This window comes from Plasmodium knowlesi, assembly GCF_000006355.2.
Source record: "Plasmodium knowlesi strain H genome assembly, chromosome: 12".
Taxonomy (NCBI): domain Eukaryota; phylum Apicomplexa; class Aconoidasida; order Haemosporida; family Plasmodiidae; genus Plasmodium; species Plasmodium knowlesi.
The window spans coordinates 2,371,057-2,387,514 of record NC_011913.2 but is presented as its reverse complement, the minus strand read 5'-3'; the positions used below and the strand labels follow the sequence as shown (position 1 = coordinate 2,387,514).

The window sequence follows — 16,458 nt, the reverse complement described above, 5'->3', positions numbered from 1 at the left end:
GGATATATGTAGGTATGCGAATGGTTAGCATTTTCATGAATTCCTTTTCTTTTATGATGTAATATCGCTATATGTATTATTAATAATTTTAAGAGGTCTTAATTTTTTTTTTTTTTTTTTTTAAAAATTTTACACATTGTTTAATTTGTTTCAAAACAATTAAAAGATAAAAAATTGGATTATCAAATAAATTATGCCCTTCACTTCGTTTGACTAAATGAACAGTTCGAGCGTGAGGAAAGGAAGAAAAGGTGTGAACGTCTGTCCAACTTTTAATCGTCGTTCTCTACCCCCCAGACCTTCTCATGGAATACATCCTGAGCGACCAAGAAATTGAGCGGGAAATACAGAAAAATGAGGTCTATTATTCGGTCATAGAGCTGAACGATGTTCTGTACTTAAATAACAAGCTCTACCGAAAGATTGAAACCCTGCGGGGGCTGCACAACTTGCGGACGCTCTACCTGAACAACAATGGTTTGGCGTGAATGTGGAAACAGCAGTAGTAGATGCAGTGTTAGTAATCTCTCGCCGTGAGAGTGACACGTACGAGAGAGCCCTTCCTAAACACACGCCCCGTATGCGTACCACCCGTTTTTAGTTCTGGATAGGATTTCCGGACTGGACTCCTGTGTTAACCTTATTGCGTTGTAAGTGAAAAGCTCATCGTACCTTGTGTGAAAATGGAACTTTTGGCCGCTTTTATTTTAGAACAGATCTTCGTAGAGGGTCACCATGCAACCGTGCTACCGCATCACTGCAATGCCGCCACACTACCTTACCACCGCAAAGGTACCTGAACTGCAACAAAATTTCGAAGATCGAGAATTTGGGCTGCCTAAGGAAATTGCGTATTTTAAATCTGGAAGACAACAATATTTGTACGGTTGAAAATCTTGGTACGTCTTCACATGTATGTGTCCCCTTATCCGTTCGCAAATATTTAAGAAGGTCATAAACATATAGAGAATGCCATTTGATGTGTGTGGGATTTTTTTTTTTTCTTTTTTTTACAGAAAATTTAACCCTTTTGGAGGATTTAAACCTGAGTAACAACCGTCTGGGGAGTAAAGATTCTGCACAGCTTTCTAACTTGCGCAAAAATGAGAAGCTGACAATTTTGAATATACAGAATAATAGTATCGACGAGGACATTTTAAAGGACCTGTCCGAAGTGAAAGATTTGTCCATTCTGTATTGCATGAACAATCCGATGGTAATACGTTAAGGAAGGCACGTCAATAATTCGTGTGCATTTTCCTATATTTGTATGATTTCGATTGGCATATCCTTTGTGGAGTGTTTGCCGTATTTTCTGATGCGCTAAATTTAAATTCTTTTTCCATTTTTTCTTTAACTTTCCCACAAGATGTCGAAATACAGAAATTACAGAAAATTATTTGTGTACACGTTGAAGCGCCTTACTTTTCTGGACCACAAGCCGGTGAAGGCGGACGAGCGAAGGTTACCGCTTGGGAGTGGATGCACGAAGTGCCTCGTCTCCCATGTATACAATAGGTGTACGCGAATGTGTGAATTTTTCTTTTTTAACTCTTCCTTGAATACACAAAACAATGCAAACTGCTTGCGCAGGTGTGTAGAGGCCTTTTTTGCGGGTGGCCCAGAAGCAGAACAAGCCGAGCTGGAACGCATAAAAAGGGAGAGGCAAAAAAGACACGAAGATTCGGTAGAATGTAGGCTTTCATACTTTTCTCGTCTTGCAAATTTATGCGTGTGGGTGTACATAGATTCACAGGGGCATGCACACACAGACACATGTACATACGCATACACAGACACATGCATACACGCTTACGCAGAGGAGTACCCTCATGCGCACGTACACACGTACACACTTGGGCGTGTGTACTCGTACACCGCCCCTTCACAAACTATACAAACGCCTTCAGACTTCCGGAAGTATATCATGGGGAAATAGAGCGCAGTATCCCTCAGACGTTCAGAGAAGTATGGATCGCACGCAAGACGTAGTCACATTTTTCCTCCACATTTAGGGTCTTCCACTGAAAGGGGAAAAAAAAAAAAAAAAAAAAAAAAAAAAAAAATTAACATTTCCGTGTTCATATTTTTGTTATATCGTTTACATTTTTGTTGTTGTTGTACACATAGAGATATGTAATAACAGCATATGATGGTATTTCCATCTTGTATATTTGTTGCGTGTGGTCTGTATGTCTATACGTTTGTGCATTAATTGAAACGACGCTTGTGCAGGAATTTCATTTGTGCATGAGGGGGGGGGGCTACTTACCTCGCTCAAAAATATCAAAGAAGTGGGGTACGTTTTTTTTATATTTTCGTAAACGTAGTGACTGTCGTTTATCAGGTTTTTGTTGTTACCATGTTCGTCGCTGAAAGGGGGAGAAGGAAAAGAGGACCGTTTGTAAGTGGGTGAGCATGACAAGGCGCAGAAGGATGGTCAATCGGCCGAGCAGGCATAAAAAGCTGCGTCTATGCATCGCGTCTGTGCGTCGCGCCTCTGCACCGCATTGCTGCTCTCCTTACCGAAGGACATGCTCCTCCGGGACACACAAAATTGAAACACTTTTATTTTGGACGTCGTCGATAAGGAGATTGTACTTCTTGTACAAGTGGAGGAGATTTTCTGGGATAGGGAGAGCGTGGTTGTTTTTTTTCACATCGTTAAAAAAGTGAATAAAATATATTTCTGTCAACGTCGGGGCAAGGAAATCCATATTCAGCAATTTTAAAATATGTTGAATGTCGTTGTATTCCTTGGAGGAGACGAACAAGTTTAGTTTTTCTTCCTCCCTCTTGTACCAATAATAGCAGGGCAAATTATTTAACACAAAATTGATATACTTGTTACTCTTATTGAAGGAGAGAAAATAAAAGTTCAAAATTACGTGAACATATATTTCGTACAGTTTGCAGTAATCTTCTTCATTAAGAACAGTGCTTGTATTCTGCAGACACTCACTTATTAGCTGTATGTAGTAAGATTTTACTAGATCATTGTAATGGTGAAATTTGCATAAGAAGTAAATAATTTTTATCTTATGTGTTATGGAAAGATGACAAGTGTGTGTAACAAGAGTATTAGTGGTCATGTCTTTTGCGTTCTTCTGTTCGGCTGTGTAGGGGATATGTGGAGAGTGACCGATTGGGGGTGTTCCATGGGTATATATCCCCTGACTGGTTTGATTTCCCTGTCGAAGTAATCTTCCGTTATCCTCCGATTGGTGTAAATTAGGAATAGAGTTATGCTGATCATGGGATATGAAATCAAGTGTTGAAGCGCTTTGTATAAGCACTTCCCCTTTTGAATGCGCACTTGGTCTGGTAAAAGGAGTTTGCCCAGTTCGCCAATTTGTGTGTGTACTCGTACCCTCTTCATTCAAACAGAACTGTTTGGAGGAAGATGTATCCACTTTTTGTGATTCTCCTTCTGCGAACTGTGCAACACTGTCTTGTTCACTGAGCGAAGTTATAACCCCGCGTTCATCCACATCATCCTTGTCTTCTTCAATTTTAAATTGACGAGAAAAATTGCCATAGCGTTGTAAAATGAGATAATTTAACTGTATAATATCTTTATTTCTGATGCAGAGGGAAAGCAGAAAATCGTTTGTTTTAATCAAATTTTCAACCGCGTGGACGTTGAGGGTGTTCATTTGTTGCAGGATGGTGTAAGCGTACTTGTGCAGAATATTGGAAATAAATTTTTCATTTACATAATTTAATTTTCTGTAAAAGTAGAGAACAAGGTGAACGAGATGGACATTCACATTTTTTATGTTCACTTTGTTCAGTTCATCATTGAGGCATATCAAATGTTTTAAATATTTTTTCGCCAAATTATATTTTGTAAATATTTGAAGAGCTTGGAAATAATCCAAGGGATGGAAAAAGTGGAAGAAATTTTGCATGACTTGTACATAATTTTTTGTGAGCATATTTAAGTAGGAATACTCACAAGGGAAAAAAATATTTTTGTAGACATTTCTGATATTGGTGAGAATTCTTCCTATGGCGCGGAACGTTTTGATATCGACAATTTCGTGTTTTCTCAGAAAGATATCTTTTAACGCAATGGTCACCAGGTTTGTGTATTTTTCATCGTCATTTATGGAGCTAATAGAATTGAGCATATTTGCAATTTTATTTAATGGCAGAAGTTCGTTCTCTAGGAAGTTTTTTATTTCTTCACTATTTTCGTCTTCTCTTTTGGATAGATAATTTTTCACTTCAATGTTGTACTTTAGTCTGGCCTCTACTATCTTGTAAATGATATCGTGTTCCAGTGGGGTTTGACCGTGATGTGTTAAATTGCTTTTTCCCCATTCGACACCACCATTAACTGCTTCTTCAACGAAGGGGTTGCTACTACTGGAAATAGTATCACTATCAATAGCGAAGGTGAAATTTTGGATTAGGGATTCTTCCTGCTCTGAATATCCCATCCAGTTTTTTCTCCCCGTTTGTGGGGTCACAGAAAATGCAAGGGTTTCTTGCGCCTTTTCGCTTCTCCCCTTTACAAAAAGGTGGTCCAAATGAATTTTAAAAATGTCTACCTGGTTCAGATTGACATGTGGGAGGAACTTGGAAATGGTGCGATATGTGCGGCTCGTGGAATCTACCAAAAGGAAGAGATTAACTACACTACTACAGATATCATAGCTGTGGTAATATTTTTCAAAGCCGGAGGCATATAAAGAATGTGTGTTAAGGTTCATGTCGTCAAAATGGTTCTTTCTTTCTGAGGTGTGGAATATGTTTGGTAGTTCCTCCCATTGGGTGATGCATTCATTATCCCTTTGGACAGATGCCACTGCCCCTTCATGGTGTTCTTCATGGTGTTCTTTCCCTCTGTTGCTAATTCTACATATGTAATCATCCAAGTAGGAATCTGTAAATTGGTAATTCGTACCCTTGTTTTCTAACTCCAGACCGCTAGTACTCTCTTCCCTCCTTCCAATGCCTCTCTCCCTCAACATTTCTTCAACACGCTTAGCAATGAAAAAGTCAATGAATGGTTGCAATTTGTTAATCTCCTTCATGGTGTTTATGAGGACACACAGATCTGATACATCCAACTGACTCATCTGTGTGAATAGAATAAAATAGTTTAGCATCTGTTCTGCTGTGTCCGAATCGTAATTTTGTTCTACATGGTTTAAGTACATATCAGAGTTACGCACGAAAGATTCATAATGATTCTTGTAAATATGCTCGAATATTGCATCATCCGAATTTTTGGTAAATCCATTGACCGGAGGGATCTTCTCTTTCTGTCTTATCTGGACAATAAACTCGTCATTAATTTCATTGAAAAGGGAAAGGGCTATCAAAATGGTGAAGTCGTGTTTATTTATTATGGTCGACTTTTTCTTCGTTTTGGTGGTAACGTGTCTGTTTGTGAGGGGTTCCTCGGTTAGGTTGCTTAACTGAGGCGCACCATTTGAAAGGGTAGCTGCAAAGGAAAGGTCGACAGAATTTTGTGGATCTTTCTCATGACAGTGTTCTTTTATTTGTTGCTTGTTAAGAGTTGTCCCATACTTTTGCTCCAAAATGGGTCCCCTACCCGCTGCAGTTATTCCTGCTCCTGCGACGACTTCAGTGATTTTCTTACTCTCTTGGTTATGAGAGACATATAAAATACGGCGTAGGTGTGCGTCTGCTTCGTTCTCCATGACCGTTTCATCTTTTCCCCCCTGGTCATTTTTGTAGAAAGAATTCCTCACCTTAAGGCGCAAATGATCAGCATCGTTCTTCAGCTCGAAGGTGAAATTTGCAGGAAGCTTATCAATCATGGCACACAGAGCAACGAATTCTTTGAGAGTATATAAATTTATCTGTTTATATATTTCGTTAATTACATAATTTACAATTTGTTTACAATCACTAAGTAGATTTTTTTTTTTTTTAATCCCCGTGTATAGCTCCAACCCTTTCATCATATCGAAGAGGTCACTGTACACGTTCAGAATGTACAAGTACATGTTAGGTGAGAAATTTATTTTATGTTTTACAAAATGAGAGGTAAAGAAAAGTACATTATTCAGGATAAAATCGTTCACGTGGTTAGCATAATTTCTCATCTCCCACAATTCGTTTACTGTAGTGTTGTTTTTCTCAATGCACAGGAAGAGTTGCATTTTTTTTTTCATTATGGCATCGCGGCATTTGGCTTGTGACTCTTTCAGCTGAACAATTGAAATAAGCAAATTGTAAAAAATGTAATTGTTCACATTGGTTGGGTTTATCCTAGTTGTGTAGTTCACGGTGCTGTGTGCTGAGCTTATGTAATCATTCTGGAGGAAATGGAGGAAGTTGTTTCGCAAAAGGGTGTTGGTAAAAAATGTTAATACCAAGTTGGTATGTGCATTTCCCCTGGATGGATCGGGGATACTTCCATTTTTACTCCCACCATTGTTCCTACTGTCGGCGATTTCACCCGCTTTGGAGAAAAAAAACGAATCTTTCATTTTGGAAAAAGCTAAATTCATGAGGACGTACTTGACTTGGTCATTTTTGAGAAAAGACAAATCTCGATATATTAAACTTAAGAGACACATATTTATATTTTCATTTTTTAAATAATTGTAGAAGGGAATTTCTTCAGATAGGTAAGTTTCAACGTTCATTTTTGAATATTTTTCATTTTTCGAAGAGAGGAATTGTTTATATAGAAGGAATAAAATGTACAATTCGTCGACCCCTTTTTTATTTTTTTTTTTTATATGTTCATAAATTTCTTGTATTCGTTTTTTAATCCCCTCGTGAATTTTTGGAAAGGAATTCTCATTACACACGTTGGATAAGTAGAGCAAAATTTCTACCTTCTTATTTATATCGTTTGTATCATTTGTGCGCTCCATTATGTTTTCGAAGATCTCCTCCAGTTTGTTCAGGTTAGTGCTGTTCATCCTTATGCTTCCCCATTGCACGTTGTCATGGATGCTCCTTAACAATTCTCCTGCATTGCTAAGGCAGTTTACCTTTTGGCTAATTAAGTCGATAAAATTATCATTCTCCATTTCGTGCATCGTGTGTGTGTTGTAGTAGTGCAGAATACTTAAGGACCGCTTACTTTCTTCATTACTGCTTGGGGGAAGAGTATTCCTTGGGGAAGTGGACAACATGGATGCGTTGTGATTATCGGTTCCAGCCCCATTAGCATGATCACCCTCTTTCTCTCTTCCCCTTTTAACGCGCCTCAAATAATTATTCAGGACAGATGGGAATGCGTTGTAAAAGTAGTTATAGAAAGAGTTCCTCTGGTTTATGTAAATGAAACGACTTAAGTGCTCCCTCAAGATGTAGTTCGTTGTCTTTATCACATTTTTATTATCATCGTAATACTTTAGAATATTTTCTCGTTCTTTGTTACGCGTTTGATTATCCCTCTGTTTAATCGGTTCACTTATTTTTTGCTCTTCACTGTGTTGAGATTCCTCTGTGTAGGCATCTTCCTGCAATGTTTGACTTTCCTTAAGAACCGTCCTCATGTGCTCGTACCTCCGCCTCACGGCAAGGACGAAGAGGTAGTTCCGCCTTTGCCTGGCGGGTTCGCCACCCTGGGATAGCGCAAGGAGTTTGCCTTTTTTCATTTTGAAAGGGATGGTGTCAAAACAGGGACTACGCCAAAATGGGGATGACGAGGACTACACTTCTATTTCCCCAGTTGGAAGCCAAACCTGCAATCGGTTAGCTCTACGGTTAGGAATTTACAATCCTCCCGCGGAGTCTCGGCTCGTTTTCACAATTCCGAGCACCTATTCGGTTCTTGTGCTAGGTTCCTTTCGGGCGCATCGATTGGTGAGTCCGTTTTTTCCCTTCCCTTGGGTGCTCTGGCTATGATGCGGCGATCACATTCTCCGCGGGGGAGAGAACAAATATAAGGAAGGGTCTCTACCCGACGTTAATTTTTTGTCACTGCGAGTTGATTGAATGGTGGCATGAGGGCCTACACGGATTCGGCTAAGCAGTTCGGAACAGAGGATGGAAAAAAAAAAAAAAAAAAAAAAAAAATACATTCAAAATAGCATATATATATATACACATATACATATGTACGTATATATATGAAAACATTTATGCATAAACAGATGGGCAAATGAATTCGCTTGCATCTGGAATGAGTTCCGCGGGGACGTGTACACAGCCCTGCAGAGGTGCGACATGGCGTGTCACAAGCGGCAAATAACATAAATCGGTTAGATGGTAAAAACGGAATCTGACGGAATGTTCCACATGGAAAATAAATAAATAAATAAAATGATATAAAAAAAAATAAAAAAATAAAAAAATGGAAGTAATTAAATGAAGAAAAAAAAAAAAAAGCAACAAACGAGCGGAAGGTCAAATTAGGTGCGCATAATTCACCCCCTTTGTGTTTTATGCCCCCACGGATGAGAAGAACCACCATAGTAACAGTAGGTACACGGAAAGGTGAATACGGCGGGGGGCACATATGAATCGGTTCAGATGCGTCAAAGCAATATGGAGGATGTCGGAGAATATCTCGAGGCGTATTCTTCTCCAAACGACACAGTCACACAAGTGCTACACATGGATTAGAGATGGTAAAAAAAAAAAAAAAAAAAAAAAAAAAAGTGGCGAGGCTTTCCCACGGGGAATAAAAACCTATGGTGCACATATATATATATATATATATATATATATATATATATATATATATATATATATATATATATTCCTACGGATGGATGTAATCCGAAGCGGACAAAAGGGAGAATTAACTTTTGTGGATTACAAATCGAACATATTGTGAAGGAGGTATGAGAAGGACTCATCGGTGAGTATAACATTGCTGGAGCTTTGCTGTGCTTTGCCTTCAGTTACCTTATTTCCATCCGTAATTTTTTTATCCCTCGGAGTGTCCCCATCCTGGGAACTGTGTGATCCATCCCGAAACAAAATGGTGAAGACATTTCGTGCGGAGGAATCACAACCCTCATCATTTAATCCGAATCCCTTATTGTCGGCATGAAATTTCCTTATAGCATATTTCAATTGAGCCACTTTTTCCGACAAGCGTACCAAATTTTCTTTTTCTTTTTTTTTACCCCCCCTTAAGATGCAATTATTTCCAATTGGAGTGCTTACCATTTCGGTAAAAATTTCATTTTTTAAATATTTATATTTTTCGATTATGCCCATAATATCAATTGTGTGTTGTGTGTTTGCTACTTCTTCGCGATAGGTGGGAATTTGTTGCAAAGTGGTATTCGTACGGTAGAGTCTATTCTTAAAATAACCCTTTGGGGCACGATGAATTCTACCTTTGATTATTTCGCAGTTGTATATATCATCGTAGAGGGTTGCATGTTTCTCGTTCGTGAAGTAACTGTCCTTTGTGGAAGATATATTTTTTGGGTGGAGGCCAATTTCGTTTGTTAAAGGAAATATGCCATCCTCTTCGTTATGTGTGTATAGCGTAGGGTAAAAAGCATTTTTCTTACCTTTACCGATTGGTGAAAAAGAGGCGCAGAAAGACTCATCGGAGGGATACCGTGATTGACCGAACAAGCAGTAATGTGTACCCAACTTTGTCAAAAAATTCTCGTAGTAAAGATTATTTATAATTTTCTTCATGTAGTAGGTATCAATATTGGATGGTTCCATTTGTTTATGTGTAGAATAGAATTTCTTCTTGTGTTCATAATTTTTCAACATGTCATTATATTTTCTTTTAACATCATTGTAATGTTTTGTGAGATGTGAAATTTCATTTACGTTTTCGTTTTTGCTTTCTCTTAACTCTCTTATTATATTTAGGTACTCATTTTTTTCCTTCTTCAGAACATTCAAGTCGATACTGATTTTGTTGTATTTTTCTTCCCTTATCGTAAGTAGATTGAGTTGTTTGTTCAGTTCATTTATTTTTTCCCTAGTCATTGTAACTTCGTCTTGTAATTGTTTTATGAATTCATTTTCTTTTAGGATCGTCTGTTTCTTTTGCTCTTTGCTTATTTCCCCCCTTCCCGCCACTTCGTCTTGGTAAAACTCTACGAGTTTGTCACATATTTGTAGTATGTATGGATCCCCCCTTTGCTCCGCGTCGATGGAGTACATCCTAGTGACATCCTCCAGAATACTTTTCAGTTCGTCCAACATGGAGACACTCAGCTGGTTGATTTTGTATTCACTCTTCGTACCCCCATGTGTGGAATTTCCTCTGTTCACACTGCTCATCACTACCCTTTGGTACCTTGCACAATGCATAATAAAATTTTTAAAAGAAAATTTATACCTCATTATTGGGAAATAGAAATTGCTAATTTTGAGAGGTGCCTTCACTAATTTTAAGAGCTCTTGGCATTTCTTTATTATTTCCTTCTGTCGGTTGATGTCCATATCTGGCAGAACATTACAGTAGACATCTTCCTCAATCAATAACATTATGCTCAAACCAGTGGCGAGATTTAAGTGGCCCAATACATCAAGCGAGGTAGTTTCCTCATCTGGCTCCTCATATAGACGTTCCTTCTGGGGGGAGTGTCCATCCGTATTTTGGTTACCCTCGGGGGTTATCAATTTGGTGTTCTTTTCCTCATCATACATTTTATTTTTCCTCTTCATATGGTTATTATATTTTGGTGGAACATCTGTTGGAAGGGTTCCCCCCTCTGGGGTGTCTCCCTTTTCTTCTTCCCCTCGGTCGTTATTCTCGCGCACAACGTGTGGAATGACTTCATCATAGATACCCCTTAGCTTATCACTGAGTACGTTTAATATATGATAATCTATCGTCGACGTGAACAATTTAATTCTTACCTTTTCGACGTACTCCTCCAGGACATATTTGCATAAACAGAATAAACTAAAGAGATACTCCTGTTGTAGTAGTGCGCGATGGGCATGTCTATCTGTTCCTCTAACTATATGGACGTATTTCAAGACGGATAAGAGAAAGTTGGAGAGAGAGGTAAAAAAGTACGCAGCAAATCGTAGGTTCCCCTTTTCCTGTATTTGGATGTACTCCTCCTGGTGGATGTGGTTAAGCGGGTCCTTTAAGTACTTCTCGTGTGTATACACAAGCAGAATCAGCGTTACATTAACTGTCTCTAAAATTTCATTCACAAATTTTATGTGGTAGTATATATCTTCTACAATGTTTGATGTATTGGGGTTGGTACGTATGACTGTTTCCAGAAAGTTACCATCTTCTTCTGCATTTTCTACACTGGTGGGAGGATCCTGCTTGTTCCTTTTTTGATGCCTCCGTGGGAAATTGTCCGAAAGGAGATCTGCCCTTAGAGTGTTCATTTGCTCGTCGTAGATTTCTTTCTCGGGGCAGGATCCTGTTTTTATTTTTGTTTTATCCCCCATGGGAATTGCCAGGAGGGTTTTCAACAAAATGGAGTAATTTGCATTCTCTTCATTGGACATATCCAACACAACGCCTTTGTCACCATCGACACGATCCCAGTTGACTATGGAGCTAACATACCTCAGGACAGTGTGTAGGATGAAGTCGCTCATCTTATATTTGGCTTCGTAAAAGTTCAGCAGAGCCTTGGTTGTGATGTACTCTTCCAACTGGTTGTTCCACTGAATGTTGCGTTGCTCGGTTATTTTTTTTTCGCGTAATTCTTCTTTTAACTGTTCATTGGTTCTTACTATTCTTAGCAAAATATTTTCTTTCTTCTTTTTGTACTTGGTAAAATTCTCCCTAATATTATTGATTGCCTCGGAGAACCGCCCAATTTGGTCGTTTGCCACGGACAGTTTAGTTTTGGCCTTGCTCAACTCTTCCTGAACGTTGTCTCTTATTTTTTCATTCACTTCTATCAGCTTGTCATTTATTTTTACTATTTCTTTGAGCAAGACATTATCGTTCCTTGTCAATAGGTCGCTATCTCTAATGGTGCAAATTTTTTTCTCTGTTTCGTTTTTTTCCTTCCTGAAGGTGATGTTCATATTTTTTAGTTTTTCCAGAATTTTCTGGTACCCCTTTATTTCGTTTTTCTGCTTGTCGATGGTAGCTTGCAGCTCTTGGTTTTTCTGTACCTCTTTCTCCTTCTCCAGGGTGAGTATGTTCAGCTGTACGCTGAGGAATTCGCACTGGTTTTGCTGCGATGAGGGGGATTAGACGGTGAGGGGGCGTTGTAGGAGCATGCTCCAAGGAGAAGACACATCCACGGGTCGATTTCCTCCTTTTAATTACCATATATTTGTACTTCATCGAAATGTCCCTTCGAAAGGCGTCGTTTCCATGCAACTGCTCATTTTTGTCAGGGGTGCCCAAAGTGATCTTGTCCAACTTTTCCTTCAAGATTGCACATTCGGACTCAGCGGATTCATACTTCTTTACCCATTCGTTCCTTTCCTTAAAAAAAAAAAAAATAATAAATAAAATGATAATAAATAAAATGATAATAAATAAAATAAACAAATTCGATGCCCTCCACATGTGTGCACTGTTGCAATAGCGTATGCCCATGTATGTTGCATCAGCAGCTTGTCCATTTGTTCATATTTGTAGAAATGAATTGATGGATGATTTACCTCAATCAGTTTGTTAATGTCAGTTTCTTCCTGCAGGATGGTAAAAAAAAAAAAAAAAAAAAAAAAAAAAAAAAAAAGGCGCAGCATGGTAAGGAGGTATTCACACAGACTTCTCCATTTTGAGGTAATGAAAAAAAAAAGCTAAATGACTCATTAGAGTCCTCAAAAAAGGGAGAATAAATCATTTGCACAGCGATATTTTTGCGGCAACTTCTTGGCAACCATTTTAGCACAGTTGCCTTTGGAACAACTCTATCAGGATGGTACTACTTTTGCCGAATTGATACAGAAGACACGATGCGTATTTTGAAATGTGTGCGTATGCAAATGGATGACACATGATAACGTATGTGTGTGAATTGCACACACATATATATATGTAGGAACTCGATTCTTACATTTAGGCTCATCATTTTTTCCTGAGGTTATTGTGGAATTCTCTATACTTTGTCCTTGCCTTTTTTAAAAATGTCTTTTGAGGAAATGCCCATTTGGGGGAATGTTTAAGGAGGATTCATGAAAAAAATATCCCGCTCTTCTTTTTGCATTTCTTTCGTAGAGTATTTTTTTTTTTTTTTTTTTCAAAAATTAACTTTGAAGGGTTCAAGCATTTGGGAATTGATTTTTTTTGAAATTTCCATTACTTGAACAGCTGCGCGTGCAAATGAATTTTCATCAGTGGGCTTTCTCAAGGGGAGTTGCTCTCGAGTGGACAGGGTATTATGCTGTGCAATAGTAACGTTCCGTTGCGGTTGTGCGGTTTACCGTTTTTATGGAGTGCGTAGAGGCCTACTCCCACCACTAACCCTGCACGTGGCGCTTTTTTTTCACCACCATGTGCAACTGCACGAATTGCTTACTCTGTTGGTGTGGAAACTAGTGGATCTGTTTCAAGTTTTTCACTTTAATTTTGTTTTGCGCATACTGGGCAAAACTTGTCCATATGTAGTTTTTCACCACAACACAGGTAACCCACCATGCTTACACACACACACAAAAAAAAAAAAAAAAAAAAAAAAGGCAAAAAATGCGCATTAAGGGGCTACTTTGCCGTATAGCGAAAAATACTGCTGTCAAATATGGAGCGAAAAAAAAAAAAAAAAAAAAAAAAAATATAATTCATATTTTTCATTATCGTTGTAACTTTTTAACTATAAGGTAAGACTACCTTAGCGCCATTTTTATGTACGTCCAAATGTGTTGTCAATTTGGTCATAGTTTCTCCGTGACATTTTTTCGTTAAGGGGCTGATTAGCATGACGACCACGAGTCTGGCAACATTTACTGGCAACTGTTCAGTACGCATAAAAAGTGACGGGAGAAGGAACGGGCTAGCGAACAGGATAGCGAACGGGTCAGCGAACGGGTCAGCGAACGGGTCAGCGAAGTGGTCAATGCCTGCGGCAGGTTAAAGTCCAACGCGTCAAACTATCGTTCGTAATTCCCTATTTTGAAGTAAAACGTTTATATGTGGTAACAAACAATTGATTTTGCCAAACGAGTGTGTGTCTTCCAAACACAGAAATAAAAAAATGATTTTGATGCAGCTGACAGTCCTGGGTTATTTGAATACCGGGAAAACAGCTCTAATAAATTCCATTATGAACAATGACATTTATAGCAACTATGTCCACACGGATTTACCAACGTAATACGCAAGCGATGTGTGTGTTCTGGTAGCCCCCTACCAGTGACTGCAAATATGTTCATACATAAATTGGGAGCAACACATTTGCACACATGGGAGCACACAACGTGGTATCACTACCTCACATTAACATTTCACCATTTTGAAGGGTATACTACAAAGTACACAAGGAGAAAAATAGAAGCTTCTGCGTTGAGATTGAAGATACGTCTGTTAACGTGGATGTGAATGTCTTTATGAACATGCTAAGGAAGGAAAGTACTAAATTTTCTCTTTTTTTTTTTTTTTTGCGCAAATAAGTGTCAACTAAAAATGTATGAACGAGTCAGGCGAATTTGTGCAAATGAAGATACATGTTTCTGCTCGCTAAGATGTTAACGCGAAACTGAGAAAAATGTTTCTTCATTTATTCGTTACATCAAATTGTGTCCACGCATTTTTTGGCAGTTACCACGGATAGTAGAAGTATGCGAAATCCTGTGTTCAGTTTATTTGACAAACCTACCATTCCTTTTCAAGCGGGTGACCAATACAACTCAATAAGCTACGGTAAAAGGAGGGACAAAAAAAAAAAAAAAAAAAAAAAAAAAAAAGTGCAAATAAGTCCATGTGAATGCTGTTAAGGAGGTATTCACGACGGTGTGCTGTTTGCTAGTACACATATATGATTCCACACCTGTGTGCTTTTTTCTCAGGGAGGATGGCCTACTTTCTAGTCTTCGACCTCACGAACGCGTCCACCCTCGAATACGTGAAGATGATTTACGGGAACATGTCCAAAGCGTATGACCGATATTATGTAATCACAGGACTATTCGAAAAAATGTGTGCTCTTGTTTTGGGCGAGGGTCTTGCAGTGGTTACCGCGGTTGTTGTTGCTAATCATGTTATTGCTAATTATGTTGCTGCTAATTATGTTGTTGCTAATTATGTTATTGCTAATTATGTTGCTGCTAATTATGTTGTTGCTAATTATGTTGTTGCTAATTATGTTGTTGCTAATTATGTTGTTGCTAATTATATTGTTCTTGTTACTGTTGCTGGATTCCCATATTTCCTCCATCCAATGTACCCCCTCTTAGACCCTTAAACCGTTTATATCCCTTGTCGGGAATAAATATGGTAACTTTTTTTTTTTTTTTACCATAACGGAATTGATGCGTATGTGAAGCGGGTAGCTGCATGTGCAGGCTTCCCCAGAGAGGCATATCCGCATCAGCTCATAATTGGTTTCATTTTTTTATCTTGTCAGATTTGGTTACTGAAGATTGTGAATTAGTTAGACAGGCAGAAAACTTCGCGTAAGGATTATATTTTTTGCTTGTTAAGCTTAAGGGCGCGATTCCTTTGTTTGATACTTGCGTGTCTCTTTTTTTGGGCTTTTGAGAGGGGCAACTCGTGGGAAGTACTTCTGTACGTACATGCGAATGAGTACATACAGGCTTGTTTTTCCGTTTTCATCATCACCTGCATGCAACTCGTACCACCTTCCCCCCTGTACGCAGCAACGAGAACATGGTCCAGCTGTGGCTAACATCGGCAACAACGGGAAGGAACGTCAAAAAGGTGGAAATAGCACTGCGCACGTGTGTTTATGTAAATACACACTTGGGCATATTTATCCTCGTCCAAATTGCACACACGGGGGAAATTCTTAAATGGATGCAGTGGCCAAACGGCTAAGCAGATAATTGACCGTAGTAGGCACTATCAAATGGATGGCCATAACTTTCTTTTTACATTTTTCAGCTGTTCACTCACACGATCCATATGGTCTACAATAACACTAACTTGTGGAAATACGACATAGAGGAGGTATTGCAAAAAAAAGACATCACTCATTTGAGTGCCCATAAAGCTCTTGTGTATATCACCATATAGATATACGTGACATTTTTCTTTCTTTCTTTTTTTTTTTTTTTTTTTTTCTTTTTTTCCTTTAGTCTGGTTCCGAAACGACAGAAAGTTAACAGGAACACATGGGTAGAGGGTAATTCAATGATATTCGCAACCTTTCGTTTAACATATTTCGGATGTGTGAAAAGATTGGCTAAGTATTATGATACGCTGTGGTTTTTAAAAGGCACATTTATTAGTTGGTTAGTCAGAATTCATATACTTTTAAATTTCACGGGAGAGCATTTCTCTTTCTGTTTTGCGTTCCTATGCGCGACTGTGTTTGTACGAATGCCTATCTTTAATAATGATCACTTTGAGGTGCGAATTGTGGATTTAAAGTCATCCCCGAAAATGTACTGATAGGTTTTTTGTTCACTCGCTTCCACCGCCAT

The 16,458-nt window shown here is 38.6% G+C and overlaps 4 protein-coding genes across 4 annotated transcripts; 2 read left to right on the top strand and 2 right to left on the bottom strand.

The window, feature by feature from the left end:
* Window positions 1-305: 305 nt before the first annotated feature.
* On the top strand, window positions 306-1,939 carry PKNH_1253100 (leucine-rich repeat protein; the record flags this gene model as incomplete). Its single annotated transcript, XM_039114196.1, has 7 exons — window positions 306-477; window positions 602-650; window positions 793-899; window positions 1,017-1,216; window positions 1,370-1,464; window positions 1,594-1,694; window positions 1,911-1,939. The coding sequence occupies 7 exons, from the start codon at window positions 306-308 to the stop codon at window positions 1,937-1,939; spliced, it is 753 nt and encodes a 250-aa protein (XP_038969843.1).
* A 13-nt stretch (window positions 1,940-1,952) lies between these two features.
* PKNH_1253000 (conserved Plasmodium protein, unknown function) lies at window positions 1,953-7,595 on the bottom strand (the record flags this gene model as incomplete). The annotated part of the gene is made up of 3 exons (XM_002259834.1): window positions 1,953-2,024; window positions 2,273-2,372; window positions 2,527-7,595. 3 exons carry the CDS (start codon window positions 7,593-7,595, stop codon window positions 1,953-1,955), a joined length of 5,241 nt encoding a protein of 1,746 aa, XP_002259870.1.
* Window positions 7,596-8,757: 1,162 nt separating this feature from the next.
* Window positions 8,758-12,932, bottom strand: PKNH_1252900 (conserved Plasmodium protein, unknown function; the record flags this gene model as incomplete). Its single annotated transcript, XM_002259833.1, has 4 exons — window positions 8,758-12,084; window positions 12,179-12,340; window positions 12,520-12,549; window positions 12,918-12,932. The coding sequence occupies 4 exons, from the start codon at window positions 12,930-12,932 to the stop codon at window positions 8,758-8,760; spliced, it is 3,534 nt and encodes a 1,177-aa protein (XP_002259869.1).
* Window positions 12,933-14,051: 1,119 nt separating this feature from the next.
* On the top strand, window positions 14,052-16,137 carry PKNH_1252800 (GTPase, putative; the record flags this gene model as incomplete). Its single annotated transcript, XM_002259832.1, has 9 exons — window positions 14,052-14,167; window positions 14,316-14,425; window positions 14,615-14,716; window positions 14,863-14,966; window positions 15,250-15,289; window positions 15,420-15,468; window positions 15,673-15,733; window positions 15,917-15,982; window positions 16,111-16,137. 9 exons carry the CDS (start codon window positions 14,052-14,054, stop codon window positions 16,135-16,137), a joined length of 675 nt encoding a protein of 224 aa, XP_002259868.1.
* Window positions 16,138-16,458: the final 321 nt, after the last annotated feature.